Genomic DNA, 14,740 nt, shown 5'->3' with positions numbered 1-14,740 from the left:
TTCTCTAAATCACATAAAAATTCTAAGTAAAAGAGTATAGTGCTCAATTTGTTGGAAGTCACATTCTAAAATAAAGCTAACACTAGAATATCACATAAAATTAAATCATAACTATATGTTTCCCAAAAGCTAAGAATCAAAAGATAATTAAAATATCATCCTAGGATCGGGACAATCATGAATGAGGTACAACTATCTCAATTTTTTTTTTCAAAACATGTAAATAAAAACAAGCAAAATACTCAAAATAAACTAACAAAATTCTAAACTGCTCCCCCAAACTTGAAATGAACATTGCCCTCAATGTGATAAACGAAAATAAAAGACAAGGGACAAGAATACTCCTCTCACTCCGAATCGGTAGTCTACAAGTCCTCCACATCATCACCACCAAAATCATCTTCAGAGTCAGACTCTGTAGGTAACGAAGGAAAAGTAGACATATCCATCCCAACGTGTGTAGCGTAGGCTCGCATCATTTGTTCAATTGCCCGATTCTGCCTTTCTTGACGATCTAAACGACGATCAATGCGCTCAATCCATTGAGCAACACTACGTGTGGGCGCTGCCTGTGGAGGTGGGAGAGCGGCTTGGGAAGAACTACTAGCAACCGGTGTAGATTCCTCTAATCTCTTAAGAATGCCCATGGTGATAGGAAGTTTTGGTTATTGAAGCTCTTCTTTATCACTCCATTGCACACCAGCTCGCGCACATAAGGCAGTGATGAGGAAAGGAAAAACGATACGATCTCGTTTAGTGCGACTCGTATGTAGGATGGCATGAGAGATAACCTTACCAACATCAATGGATTTATGTGTGACAATGGCATAAATAAGCACTACACGATCCCTCGTGACATCACTGATATGAGTGGAAGGGAGTAACTGTTCCGCTACAAAATGAAACCAAGCTTTCAACTCCTTTTTCATGGCACTTCGTTTGAATGAAATTGGCTCACCATGCGATGTCTTCCATTGGGCTCCTTCAAAGCACAACGTTGATATAATCTCATTGGAATTCTGATGATCACCCAAGTACTACCCATATTCATCATTTTCAATTTTTGGAGTTCCAAAAAATTCATTGATAGCTCGACTATGAAAAGGAACACGTTTACCACGAACAAATGCCACACCATCAACATGCTCAACCACATTCGCATAAAACTCTCGTACTACAAGAACCATTGCCGCATCAGGTTGGTTATAAAATTGATCCCAATATCTGTCGCTAATCATGTCATTAATCTCTTTGTAAGGCAGAATGGGGATCTCTATTCCTTGTTCTGGAATTGGTACTTTATTGATCAAGGACGTATGATATTGCGCAGAGGCTTCGGCAGATATGAACTTCGATATATCAAAAGATGCACTAGAACTTGGTTTGGATCATTTTGGTGCCATTCCTACAAAAGAAATTTAATTATCAAAACAAATTCAGAGGAAAAATATGCAAGTAGTATTATGTCAACAAGTATGAAAATATGAAAGACTTATAAGCATGAGTTTAATTAGTGCTTGTCCAATGCAACAAATCAAATTCAAGATTTCCATTGACAATCTTACTTCTTAAGATGCAACATAAAGTCCCTATGCCTCACAACATTAAGATAGCCTTCTCATAATCCTAATTTTCACAATGCCATAATCCAAAAAAATTTGAAAATTATATCTATGACAATGTACTCATCCAACATTATAAATATGGCATGTGTTGCACCACAAGTCCAAAATTTAATTCTACTGGCTCAACCAAGCATAAGAATGTAAACAAACCCATCATATACTTTCAACAATCAAGCATTTATCAAATAATTTTGTAGCAACAAAAAATCTATGAATTTATTATATGGGTATCACAAAAATGGTAGCAAACGTCAAAATTGTCTTCAATTTAAGCGTTAATCAGGAAGAAGTGTGAGAAACCCATTAACCAACATGCACAATAGACTCATTCAAGAAGCAAAAATTATATGATTTACAACCTCCTCTTCTCTCTACATAAAAACAATGGAAAAAGAAATATTTGCAGGAGAGAAGGTGGAATGGTTACCTTAAGAGTGCAACAAGTGCAGGAAAAAAAATCAAAGTAAAAATCAAAACGCAGACTTGTGGACTGAAAAAGGAAAAAGAGAGAAGTAAGAGAGTTACAGAAGAAGAATGGGGGAGATTGTGTTTGGCGGCAAGAGACAAAGAAAGTGACAGAAGAAGAAAGTAAAAGGGTTTTAAAAAAAATTTGGGGCTGGGCCTCGACCCAGCTCAACTGTGCTGTCCCGAAGCATCATGCTTCGGATTTGAGAGCCGCAACGCTCAACCTTTCACCGATTTTGAGCTTTTTTCAGCGTCGCGGTGCTCAAGGTGAGGGTCGCAGTGCTGAAACATTTTGTTTTAACAGATTTCCCTTGCTACACCCAACGTCGCGACACTTAATTTGAGGGCCGCAGCACTGAAACTTTCTGTTTCAGCTCCATTTTTAGCACATTTCAGGGCCGTTGCTCTTAATTTGAGGGTTGCGACTCTGACCCTTTTTTTTCGTTTTTAAATCCAATGACCTGCAAAAAAATAGATTAAAATAATACTAATAAAAATGATAATAAAGTAAAAACATGAAATAAAATAAAATAAAAATGAGTAAGGTTAAGAAGCTTGGGTTGCCTCCCAAGAAGCGCTTCATTTATAGTCTTCGGCTGGACTGACTTAGACTTTAGGCTATATCAAGCAAGCGAATTGAGGACTTTTGACGATTAATTTTGCCTCCCCAATAATGCTTTAATCTTTGTCCATTGACTTTAAATTTTCGATCATCTGTCCCTCTGTCTTCGATCGCTCCATGTGGGAATACCTCATTAACAATAAAAGTACCAAACCACCTTGATTTGAGCTTTCCCGAAAATAATTTCAAGCGAGAATTATAAAGCAACATTGATTGTCTTAGCTCAAAGCTTCTTGCCAATATTTTTTTATCATGCCATTGCTTCGTTTTCTCTTTGTAGAGTTTGGCATTCTCATAAGCTTGAAGGCGAAATTCATCAAGTTCATTTAATTGCAACAACCTTTGCTCACCTGTTGCTTGTAGATCAAAATTTAACTTTTTCACAGCCCAATGAGCATTGTGTTCAAGTTTCACCAATAAGTGACAAGCTTTGCCAAAGACCAAATTATATGGAGACATACCAATCGGGGTCTTGTAAGCAGTCCTATATGCCCACAATGCATCATTCAATCTCTTTGACCAATCTTTTCTTGTGGGAAACACGGTTTTCTCCAAAATTCGCTTGATTTCACGATTCGATACTTCCGCTTGGCCACTAGTCTGAGGATGGTACACAGTGGCAACCTTGTGTTTAACTCCATATTTTGCCAGAAGGGCATCAAAATATTTGTTGCAAATGTGACTTCCCTCATCACTAATGATTGCCCTTGGAGTGCCGAATCGAATGAAAATATTCTTCTTGATGAAATTCATTACCACCTTCGAATCATTATGAGGAAAGGCTGCTGCTTCAACCCACTTGGAGACATAATCCACAGCAAGCAAAATGTATTTGTTGTTATATGAAGATATAAATGGACCCATGAAGTCAATACCCCATACATCAAAAATTTCTATCTCTAGTATGTTGTCGAGAGGCATCTCATGTCTCCTTGAGATGTTTCCCACTCTTTGGCACCTGTCACAATGCAAAACAAAATTGTGAGCATCCTTAAATAATGTAGGCCAATACAAACCTGATTGGAGAACTTTAGCAGCAATCCTAGTTCCTCCAAAGTGTCTTCCATAATTTGAAGAATGGCAATGGTGAAGCACACTTTGAATCTCTTTTTTCGGGACACATTTTTTGAACATCTGGTCTTTACACTGTTTGAACAAGTAAGGCTCATCCCAAAAATAAAATTTAACATCATGCAAAAATTTCTTTTTCTGATGAAAATTTAAATCAAGGGGAATAATATTGCTTACCAAATAGTTTACAAAATCAACATACCAAGGAAGTGATTTCTTACCAACTTGAAGGACTTGTTCATCAGGAAAAGTCTCTTTGATTAAGGTTGAATCCTTACCTTGAGCTTCAATCTCTAATCTTGAGAGGTGGTCTGTAACTTGATTTTCTGTTCATTTTCTATCATGAATCTCAAGATCAAATTCTTGAAGTAAGAGAATCCACCTTATCAATCTTGGCTTAGCATCCTTCTTGGCAATCAAATACTTGATAGCTGAGTGATCAGTGTACACTATCACCTTTGTCCCCACGAGATAGGAGCAAAATTTGTCAAAAGCAAAAACCACAGCCAAGAGCTCATTTTCTGTCGTAGTATAATTTTTCTAAGCCTCATTCAAAGTCTTGCTAGCATAATAGATGGAATGGAAGATTTTATCCTTCCTTTGTCCCAAAACAGCTCCCACTGCATAATCACTCGCATCACACATTAGCTCAAAAGGAAGAGTCCAATCGGGACTAATTATGATAGGTGCAGATATTAATCTTTTCTTCAATTCATCAAAAGCAACAAAACATTCATTATCAAACTTAAATGGTACATCTTTCTCTAATAAATTGCAAAGTGGTTTAGAAATTTTTGAAAAGTCCTTAATAAATCTTCTATAAAAACCAACATGACCAAGAAAACTTTAAATACCTTTAACATTTATTGGAGGTGGTAATTTCTCGATTGCTTTAATTTTTGCTTTATCTACCTCAATGCTATTACTAGAGAACTTGTGCCCAAGAACAATACCTTCTCGCACCATGAAGTGACATTTCTCCCAATTGAGCACCAAATTTGTCTCTTCGCGCCTCTTGAGTACCCTAGCAAGATATAAAAAACAATCATCAAAATTATTTCCAAAGATTGAGAAATCATCCATAAATACCTCCAAGCATTTTTCCACCATGTTTGTGAATATGGCCATCATGCATCATTGAAAGGTGGTAGGTGCATTACATAATCCAAATGGCATTATTCTAAAAGCAAAGGTGCCATAAGGACATGTAAATGTAGTCTTTTCCTGATCTTCAGGAGCAATAGCAATTTGGTTATAGCCAGAATAACCATCTAGAAAACAATAATATTCCTTACCAGTGAAGCAATCTAACATTTGATCAATGAATGGAAGAGGGAAGTGATCTTTCCTTGTAGCTTTGTTGAGCTTGTGGTAGCCCATGCACACTCTCCATCCAGTCACTGTTCTTGTTGGAATGAGCTCATTATTGTCATTGCCCACCACAGTCATTCCTCCTTTCTTAGAAACACATTGAACTGGACTTACCCATGAGCTATCAGAGATAGGGTAAATTATTCTGGCATCCAACCACTTGATGATTTCCTTCTCGACCACTTCTTTCATGATGGGATTCAATCTTCTTTGTTGTTCAATTGTGGCTTTGTGATCTTCCTCAAGAAGAATTTTATGCATGCAAATAGAAGGGCTAATTCCCTTAATATCACCTATGGTCCACCCTATTGCTTTCTTGAATGCTCTAAGTGTTCTCAATAACTTCTCATTTTGCAAGCTAGTAAGAACATTAGAAATAATAACCAGAAGAGTGGAAGATTTTCCAAGAAAAGCATACCTCAAGTGTGCTGGCAGAGGTTTGAGTTCCAAAGTAGGTGGTTCCTCAATGGAAGGCTTAGAAGCTGGCACCAAAGAAGCTGAAATATCTAAAGACTCAAATTGATGATTAGTTCTAAATCTGAAGTGAGCATTCAACAAATTTGAATATTCAATAAACTCATCATCATCTCTATCAGAGTTAGCAACTAAACATGCTTCAAGAGGATCATTGGGATTTTCTTCTAAGAAAACATCATGTGTTAAATTGTTCACTACACTCACAGAAAAACAGTCTTCAGATGTCACAGGCAATTTTAAAGCTTTGAAAATATTAAATGTTACTTGTTGATCTTGAACTCTCAAAGTGAACTCACCTTTTTCAACATCAATCAAAGCTCTAGTAGTTGCTAAGAATGGCCTCCCAAGAATGATTGGAATTTGCCTATCTTCTTCCATGTCAAGAATTATAAAATCAACTCGAAAAATAAATTTATCTACCTTGATAAGACATCTTCAATAATTCCCCTTGGGTACACATAAGAACGATCAGCCAGTTGCAAAGTTATAGAAGTGGGTTTGCATTCCCCCAAACCAAGTTTCTCAAAAATTGACCAAGGCATTAAATTGATACTTGCACCTAAATCACTCAAAGCTTTTGCAAAAAATAAATTACCAATAGTGCAAGGGATTGTGAAACTACCTGGATCTTTGAGTTTTGGTGGCAGCTTGTTTTGGAGAATTGCACTACACTCTTCTATAAGAGAGACAGTTTCAAACTCACCTAGCTTTCTCTTTTTGGAGAAGATGTCTTTCAAGAACTTGACATAATTGGGCATTTGTTCTAAAGCTTCAGCAAAAGGGATATTTATGTGTAATTTCTTGAAGACATTGATGAACTTTTGAAATTGCTTTTCAAGCTTTTGCTTTTGGAGCCTTTGGGGAAAAGGTGGTGAGGATGGATGACTTGAGAAGTTTCATGATTTTTAGCCTTGACATCTTCTTTCTGTTTGACTTCACTCTCTTTTTCACACATTCCTTCCCTATCAACAACTTCATTCTCAAGTTCATCTACTTTTTCATTCACCCCATCAATCTCTTTTCCACTCCTTAAAGTGATTGCTTGGCATTGTTCCTTACCTTTAGGATTGATTTGTGTGTCACTAGGTAGAGAACCTTGAGGTCTATTATTGATGGAATTTGCAAGCTATCCCATTTGGGTTTCAAGATTTCTCAAGGATGCTCCAAAGCTTTGAATTATCGCATCATTCTTGGATATATACTGCAAGAGAAGTTCTTCCACTTGGGGCTTTTTTTCAGGAATTGGTGGTCTAACTTGATGTTGAAATCCCGGAGGCATGTTGGGTTTTGGATTGGAAGGCCCTGCATTGTTATTCCATGAAAAATTGGGATGGTTTCTCTAACCAGGATTATAAGTATTGGAATATGGGTTGTTCTGCTGTATGTTAAAGTTTCCCACAAACTGGACTGATTCAGAATTGTATGGACATTGATCATTTGAATGGCCATCCCCACACATCTCACACATTGAATTTTGAACTGCATGAACTCCCAGTGTGTCAATCTTCTTGGACAGTGCAGCCACTTGCGTGGCTAAGTTGCTCATTGCATCAAATTTCATAGGCTCCAACAGCTTTTCTCGAACCCGACCTTTCTGAAGGCCATTGATAATTATTTGAAGCCATCTCTTCCAACAAATTATAAGCATCTGCCGCATTCTTACTCATCAATGCCCCACCAGCAGCAGCATCAATTGTGATTTTAATTGACCCAATCAGCCCATTGTAGAATGTCTGAACTTGCAACCAATCAGGAAGCCCATGATGTGGGCATCTTCGTAGTAGTTCTTTAAACCTCTCCCAAGCTTCATACAAGGATTCACCATCAAATTGTGTGAATGAGGTAATATCGTTCCTCAACTTTGCAGTCTTTGCAGGCGGAAAGAACTTTGTGAGAAACTTTTGAGCCAATTCCTCCCATGTAGTGATAGACCCATTAAGCAGTGAATCAAGCCAGCTTTTTACTTTATCCCTCAGAGAGAATGGAAACAATCTCAATCTAATAGCATCATCAGTTACTCCATTGTATTTAAAAGTATCGCAAATCTCCAAGAAATTTACTAAATGAGCATTAGGATCATCACTAGGTAACCCACCAAACTGGATTGAAGACTGAATCATCTGAATATAGGCTGGTTTAATTTCAAAATTATTCGCATTGATGGAAGGTCTCCTAATGCTTTGGTGCAAACCTTGCAACAGAGGAACTGCATAAGCTTGCAATGCTCTATTTACTTCGGGAACCACATTAATGGCATTATTACCATTATTAATGTTATCTCGGCCATTGTTTGATTTAAAGCTGCAACTTGTAAATTCTTCCTTCAACGTCTTCTAAAAGTTCTTTCTATCTCAGGATCAAAAGGAAAAAGATTCAAGTTGTCTCTTCTTTGCATACAATGATCAAATATATCTACAAGAAAACAAAAGCTAAAATTAAAACAAGAAAAATAAAATTTGAAGTAAGATTAAATTGCTTGGTATTAGTATTAGTAATAAATCTAGAATTAATTCCCCGGCAACGGCGCCAAAAAATTGTCAGTTAAAATCTTACTATGCAAGTATACGTATCGAATAGATAGTATATTAGCAAGTAGAGTATCGATCTCACAGGGAATTGATCTAAAACTTTACCAATTACTAAAATTAGAACAATTTAATCTTATCCAAATAATCAAAATTAAGTAATTAACTAAAACTAATTAACTAATATTAAAACCAACAAGAAAAATCAAAATAATAATAACTTAAGAAAATATCAAACTAACCAAGCCTAGGATTACAATATCCCTCACACTTCACCTAAATCTTACCTCTTTTACTTAACTTATTTCAATGGGTTGAATTGCTAACCTAGAGTCCTAAATTATTTATAAGGGTCTCCCAACTAAACCTATAAAAATATCTATTTTAACAAAAACACTATATCCCTATGTGATTTGAAATTAAAACAAACGTATTAAGTTCATGCTCTAATATGGCTACATATGGCCTATAGGTATATCCCTATTCTATATGCAAATCAATTAACATGATCATATGCTATCCCAATTTTAGTCTACTCTAAACTCCCTTTCCCAAATTTGTTTAGGTTCTTAGATCAATTTAATTGGTGATCAAGCAATTAAAAGCAGTAAGAACAAATTGGAATAAACAATTCAAATCTCATTAAAATAAGCAAGAAAGAGATTAAAAATTTAGACTACATGTGAGTTCAATTGCAATCCTAGAAAAAGAGAATTTAGCCACTGATAATTACAAAAACAAATAACATTATAATAAATTTAACCATTGAAAGTAACAAGAAAATTAAAAGCTAAGGAAGAACACAAAACAATTATTGTCGACTTCATCTCCAAGTTTCAACCTCAACTTCTAATTCTTGAATCTCTCAAAGGTTGTCTACTTAATGTTCTTAAACATATCCTATTTATATTAATAAACTTAACCTAAAGTTCCTTAAGCTGATCTAGTGTTTAATTGGGCTTAAAGGTGTAATAAGACGCCCAAAAATCAATTATCAGTCTTTACAAATTTCCATTCCCGGTATAGTACATCCAGCCATTTTCTGATGCAATTTTCTCTATCTTCAAGGTAGAACTAGGCAAAGTAATCTTCATGAAAGTTGTAAATCTGTCTCTTAGCTTTTCACTGGTTCAAGAATTGAATCATTTGGAATTTTTTATCTCGGGATATGGCCAAAATACTGAAGCAAATGCAAGCAGATTCTAAGTCTGTATACACCTTACTTTCCAAAATTAAGCCCAATCACTTTTAATCCTACAAAAAAAAATTATAAAAATTAATAAATAATAACCAAATTAAAAGAAATAACATAAAATTAAAATAACTAGCCTAAAAGTAACCTAATTATAAAAACAACTAAAAATAAGTAAATTATAATTGAAAATTGAGGACTTAGCTAATATTTAATAACAAAATTGGAATTGTAAAACCCGACTCTATAAATACATGTCATAACATACATGCACTGAGTAGCATGTTATTATGCTAGGAAAGTCCCTAAGAATAGACGAAACCCGGTATTGTACCTAACGGTACACTTGAATTGATTTAACCCCGAACTAGTTCAAATAAGAATCGTAGGATGAAATTTAACATTTTATAGTCAAGGAATGACTAAAAATGATTGTTCGGAGTTGAAGGGTTCATTTGGGGAAAAATTGAAAATTTTCATGTTCAGGGGCAAAATCGTAATTTTTCCACCTATGGACAAAATTTGAGATTTTGAGAGAATTTAGATCACATTTGACAAATTTGAGAATGGTATGAGTATAAGGGATGAAAAATATGTCTATGGGCAATTTTTCAGTTTTTGGGGCAAAAATGTAATTTTTGACTTTTACGGGGGCAAAAGTGTAAATTTCAAAAATTACTCCACCGAGACTTTGGATAAGTCTGAGAATTTTATCTAAGCTATGGATATGTGGGACAAGTGTATGGTGAAAATTTGGAAACAAATGGATGAAATTTAAAAATGGGCCAATGGGAAAGTGACACGTGGTATTTTTAAAATGATATAATATTATTTTAATGAAAAGTCAGCCCATTTAAACCCCATTTTAAGTGCTGGCCGGCCATAAGGAAGAAAAAGAGAGGAAAGGAAGAAAAGAAAGAAAAACAAAGGAAAACTAGAAAATTCAAAGGGGAAATCACGTTTTTCGCCCGTTTAAGCGTCTAACGGTAAAATTTTTCGATTTTAACTTGATTTCTACCTTTCCTATGCCTTTATTTCCATTAAGAATGCTTGAGGAGAGAGATCAAAAAGTGAAACCAAGGGCTGGCTGAAATTCTATGGGAGAGAATTTGAAATTTTTAGGTTTTGATTTTTAGTTAAATTGGTAGTTTTAGTTAGTTAAATGTGTTTAGAAATTAAATTGGGGAACAAATCATTAAATTTTCACAATACCCACCCTTGGCCGAATCTAGAATGAGGTACAATGATGATAATCTGATTTTTATTCTAAGAGAAATGAAGAGAAAATGATGAAAAATGGTTAAATGTGATAAAAAAACAAAGTAGAAAATTTACCGAGTTAATGTCCCATTTTTGGCTGAATTTTCCAAGGAGGAAAGTGAACTGATTTGGTGATTTTAGAAGGTTATTGGCTGATATTTAATGGTTAGAAATGTTGGAGAGAGAATGGGACTATTTAGAGCTAAAATGGAATGCGTTAGAAATTTATCGAGTAAAGTACCAAAAATAGGTTAATACCGCGTTTAAGCTGTTTTTGGCTATTGCATTTCATACCATGCATTAGTATAGGATTTAAGTCAAACATATAGTGATTTAGCATTAATGTGATGAATTGAGTAAATTTTTGCAATGTGTCTAAGATGAGAGCCTTCCGATAAAGGCAAGGAAATCGTACTCGACGAGTAGTTATCGGGGCACCTAGAAAGCTTTTAGTTTGTACAAACGGTGAGTAAACTTATTATTATTGTAAATTATCTAGAGTTTATTTTTAAATGCTCTTTATGTATTTTATGAAATGAAAACGAGATTAAAACAAGATTTTTGCTGTTTTACAAATAAATGTGACAAATAAAGATATATTGGGTTGATTATGAAATTGAGTAATTGGAGGCTGTTAACTGTCTTGAAAATTATATATTTTCCTATGAATGGCTTATGAGATAAGTATATGTGGCTATATTTTGTAAGTGCATTGGGAAATTTATGTAAGTTGTTTTTACTATGCAAGCTGGATAAATAAATAAAAGCCACGTTATACTGTCGAAATTTTATTAAAATTGGTGGGTTAGTCACTGCAGTGACGAGTTTTCGGGGACTGCTTATTAGAGTAGCACGGTAAACCCAGTTATATAGTTACTCCGGTTGTAGAGGCGAGGAGGGTAACTCTTGGGGTAGTATTAGAGCTCACTTCACGTCGAACCCCCACGTGAATGTGTAACTCGGCCAACACCAAGGAACGACTTGTTTTAAAAATAAAAATGTGTTTCACATGTAAATGTTATAACAACCTTGGCGGACTCGGTTAGATGCCTCGGCCAAGGTATCCCCGAGGATTAGTTTTGGCTTAAGCCTTGTTTTCTTTTATAAAAGACATAAGCCTTAACAACTGTTTTGGTAAATTACAAATATTTTATGGTTTAAAAAATAAATTGAAAACATTATGAAATGGTTTGTGATTTATTGTTTAAACTTGCCTCCCTGTTACTCGCCTTTAGATATTTATGATAATGTCTGTTTACTCATTGGGATTGCAAAATCTCACCCACCTCCTTTCCAAACATTTCAGGTCTATGGTAGCTTGTAGATACCCTATTTTGTTGAGGATTCCAGTTGACATCTCTACCACACAGACAGTAGGTTTCTAGCACCAACACTGGGTGTATTTTGGGCCACTTGTCATTGTAACCATTATTGTACATTATAACTTAGTAAATTTTTGTATGTAGGAATTTATTTTACTTACACATTACAAAAGATTTCTTACACATGTTTCTATAAATATTGTTTTATATAAAAATGTTATATTTTAATCAATATTTTGAATAGTGATATTTGTCTATAAATCCTTTTAAAAAAAAATTATCTTTGGATTTATTTGAGCCGAAAACGATCAGTAATTGTTTTAAATGGAATGTTTAACAACGATTGCTCATAGGAAAGGAAAGAAACTGATATGTAGGCCTTGTGAGATTTCGGTTGACATTCCGGGTAATGAATGTCAATCGGGATGTCATGACGGTTGTCATGGGCGCGAGGGAGGTTCCGGGTCGTGATAGGAATAACATAATTCTATAAAATAGAATTATCAGAGGTTTCAAGGGTTCTATAAAGATAGCAGCAACAAGGTGATCCTGAGCTAATTGGTGAAAAAGTTCTCCAAAAGAAATGGGAATGGGATCCAATTGTTTATGTTGCTTCTTTTTGGATTGTTTTTGGATAACACCTAGGCTAGGAGCAGGGGTGATAGGTGATTGTGTGAACAATTGGGCTCGAGGAGCTTGTTGAGAAAGTGGTTGAAAGGTGCTTGGGCAAAGGTGCAAACTTAGACGCAGACCAATGTTCATGGGTTGAAAAGTTGGTCTAAAAGTGGTAGGTTGGAAGAATGTGCTCGGTTGCAAACCATTGTTTGAAGGTGGTGTAGGGCTTAGAGATCCCATCTTGGATATTGAGCTCTTCAATTCAATCATCTGCATATTCAACTCATCCATCCTTTTCATAACTTTTTCTAAACCCTGATCTTTACTTGGTTCACTAGGTGAAATGTTGGTCCTATCAAAGACAAATTGGCCTTCTTTCAATGGTCGCTTGAGGCATGGTTCAGTTTGAAGCGATTGGAATTCTTGAAGGTGAATTCCATCGATTTTGTTGAGACGTTCAACCATTTCCATCAATTTGGCAATTTATCCTTTCATCTCTCGAAGATCATGTATGAACTCTTCTTGATTGCGCTCTAGTGCGCTTATCCTTGCTTCCAATTGATGTTCCATATCCTTCAACCCCCTTAACTCAAATCAAATAAATTAGAAGAGAATTTTGAAATTTAACTGAAATCTTTCTAGATGTTTTCCATAAATGTGGATTCGTTCTATTTCCTTAAAATCTAATAAAATTGTGTGGTTCTTTGTTATGGGAATAAATATGGCTAGAAATAAAGAAAAGATGAATATATGGATATGGATGCAAATATGTCATGTGTATGAATGCATGAAATGCAATGATGCTTTGATGAATGAATGAAATGATATGCAATGGAGTACCCCCAAAATGTAAGAAAATTTAAACACTGTACATGCAATGGGAGTACAATAAAAACCATTTTTTTAATCATGTAAAATGAGAAGTGGAAGCTCTATTCAAAATTAAAATCCTTGTCTTTTTTTTTTTTACTTTTTATTCTTTCTTTTTCTTTTTCTTTCTTTTTATTTTCATAATTTTTAAAGAACAAAAGAAATAAAAGAAAAGACTTTGTTTGTTTTCTTTTCCTTACTATTTTTTCTTTTTTTTAAAAAAAAGGATATTATTTGAAGAAAAGAACTCTCTTTTTATTATTTATTTTATATATATGTTTTTTTTAGACTGACTAGGATGCCATTTAAGGAGAAATAGTCAAAATTATTGTCGATATTGACATATTCATCCACTCTACAATTCCTCATTTTTTTTCATTATTTCCATAATGTTATGCAAGAAATCAAAATAGAGAGACTGAGAAGTATTCCTTCATGTGTTCCTATTTAAGGGTACCTCATTCACAGTATGTTGGAATGGCTCTACCTAAAGGAAGGCTACTCATAATTTTCTATATGCCGAGTTTGGGTTACAAACGGAGCTAAAAGTTCCCAAATTGTTCCTCACTGTCGTCCATGCGAACTAGTAAGGCACCCCAGTCCTCACCCATTACAGGCTTCAAACGGACTAGGTTCGATCTGAGTGGGAGTATTCACTAGCTCGTGCGGAGGTTATCACCTCACGAGAGCGTAGCTACTAAACTCCCTCCTAAAAATAGACATAGCCCGGGTAGAGGGCTTATGCATGAATGCAAAATGTGTTGTGTGTGTGAAGGAACATATCGATTTTGGACCAATAATCTCACATCCCTCTATCCTAAATCTCCGCAATTATTAAAAGCAATAAAATGACAATGACGAAATAAATAAATGCATCGAACAAAATAGGTAGAGTAAATCATTAATACTAAGGAAATATTGAATTATTTAAAGCCTTGGATAACCTATTATTATTTAATGGTTTGACTCTCGATGTCCCTAGTGGAGTCGCCACCTGTCGTAAAGTGCGGGTCTAGAAACCCAACCGCTAGACGTGATGAAAACACTAGGAGTCACCACCAATCTTTTTTCTAGGTGTGATTGGCCACCTGTTGACTCGATTCTAATCAACGAAGTTTTAAATTAATTATAAGTCCGTCAAGAGAATTTTAAACTGGTCTACGTCTTTTAGAGCTAGGTTCTGGAGTGCGGTTATGCCCGGGGAAGGATTAGCACCCTTGGGACGCCCGTTCCATGAGCAGTACCATTTGGTTTCTAGATCATCCAATTGGGCTTTAACCTTTAAACTTATCATGTTTCCTTAGCTATTATTCACGCATTTTATC

At 35.2% G+C, this 14,740-nt stretch overlaps 1 protein-coding gene and 1 non-coding gene across 2 annotated transcripts; one reads left to right on the top strand and one right to left on the bottom strand.

Moving 5' to 3' along the window:
- Positions 1–1,037: 1,037 nt before the first annotated feature.
- Positions 1,038–13,010, bottom strand: LOC108662827 (uncharacterized). The gene is given in 12 exon segments (XM_088808720.1): positions 1,038–1,333; positions 2,754–3,772; positions 4,166–4,229; positions 4,800–5,054; positions 5,338–5,362; positions 5,524–5,825; positions 5,928–6,056; positions 6,059–6,486; positions 6,834–6,933; positions 6,976–7,225; positions 7,284–7,762; positions 12,749–13,010. Coding segments are annotated over 12 exon segments (3,609 nt in total).
- Positions 7,387–7,493, top strand: LOC148761809 (small nucleolar RNA R71). Its single transcript, XR_016027771.1, has one exon. It is a non-coding gene; the product is annotated as a small nucleolar RNA R71 (small nucleolar RNA).
- Positions 13,011–14,740: the final 1,730 nt, after the last annotated feature.

This window comes from Theobroma cacao, chromosome 7 (assembly GCF_053813885.1).
Source record: "Theobroma cacao isolate CCN51 chromosome 7, ASM5381388v1, whole genome shotgun sequence".
In the NCBI taxonomy this organism is placed as follows: domain Eukaryota; kingdom Viridiplantae; phylum Streptophyta; class Magnoliopsida; order Malvales; family Malvaceae; genus Theobroma; species Theobroma cacao.
The sequence above is the reverse complement of the archived record's forward strand: the minus strand, read 5'-3'. Positions and strand labels throughout refer to the sequence as shown.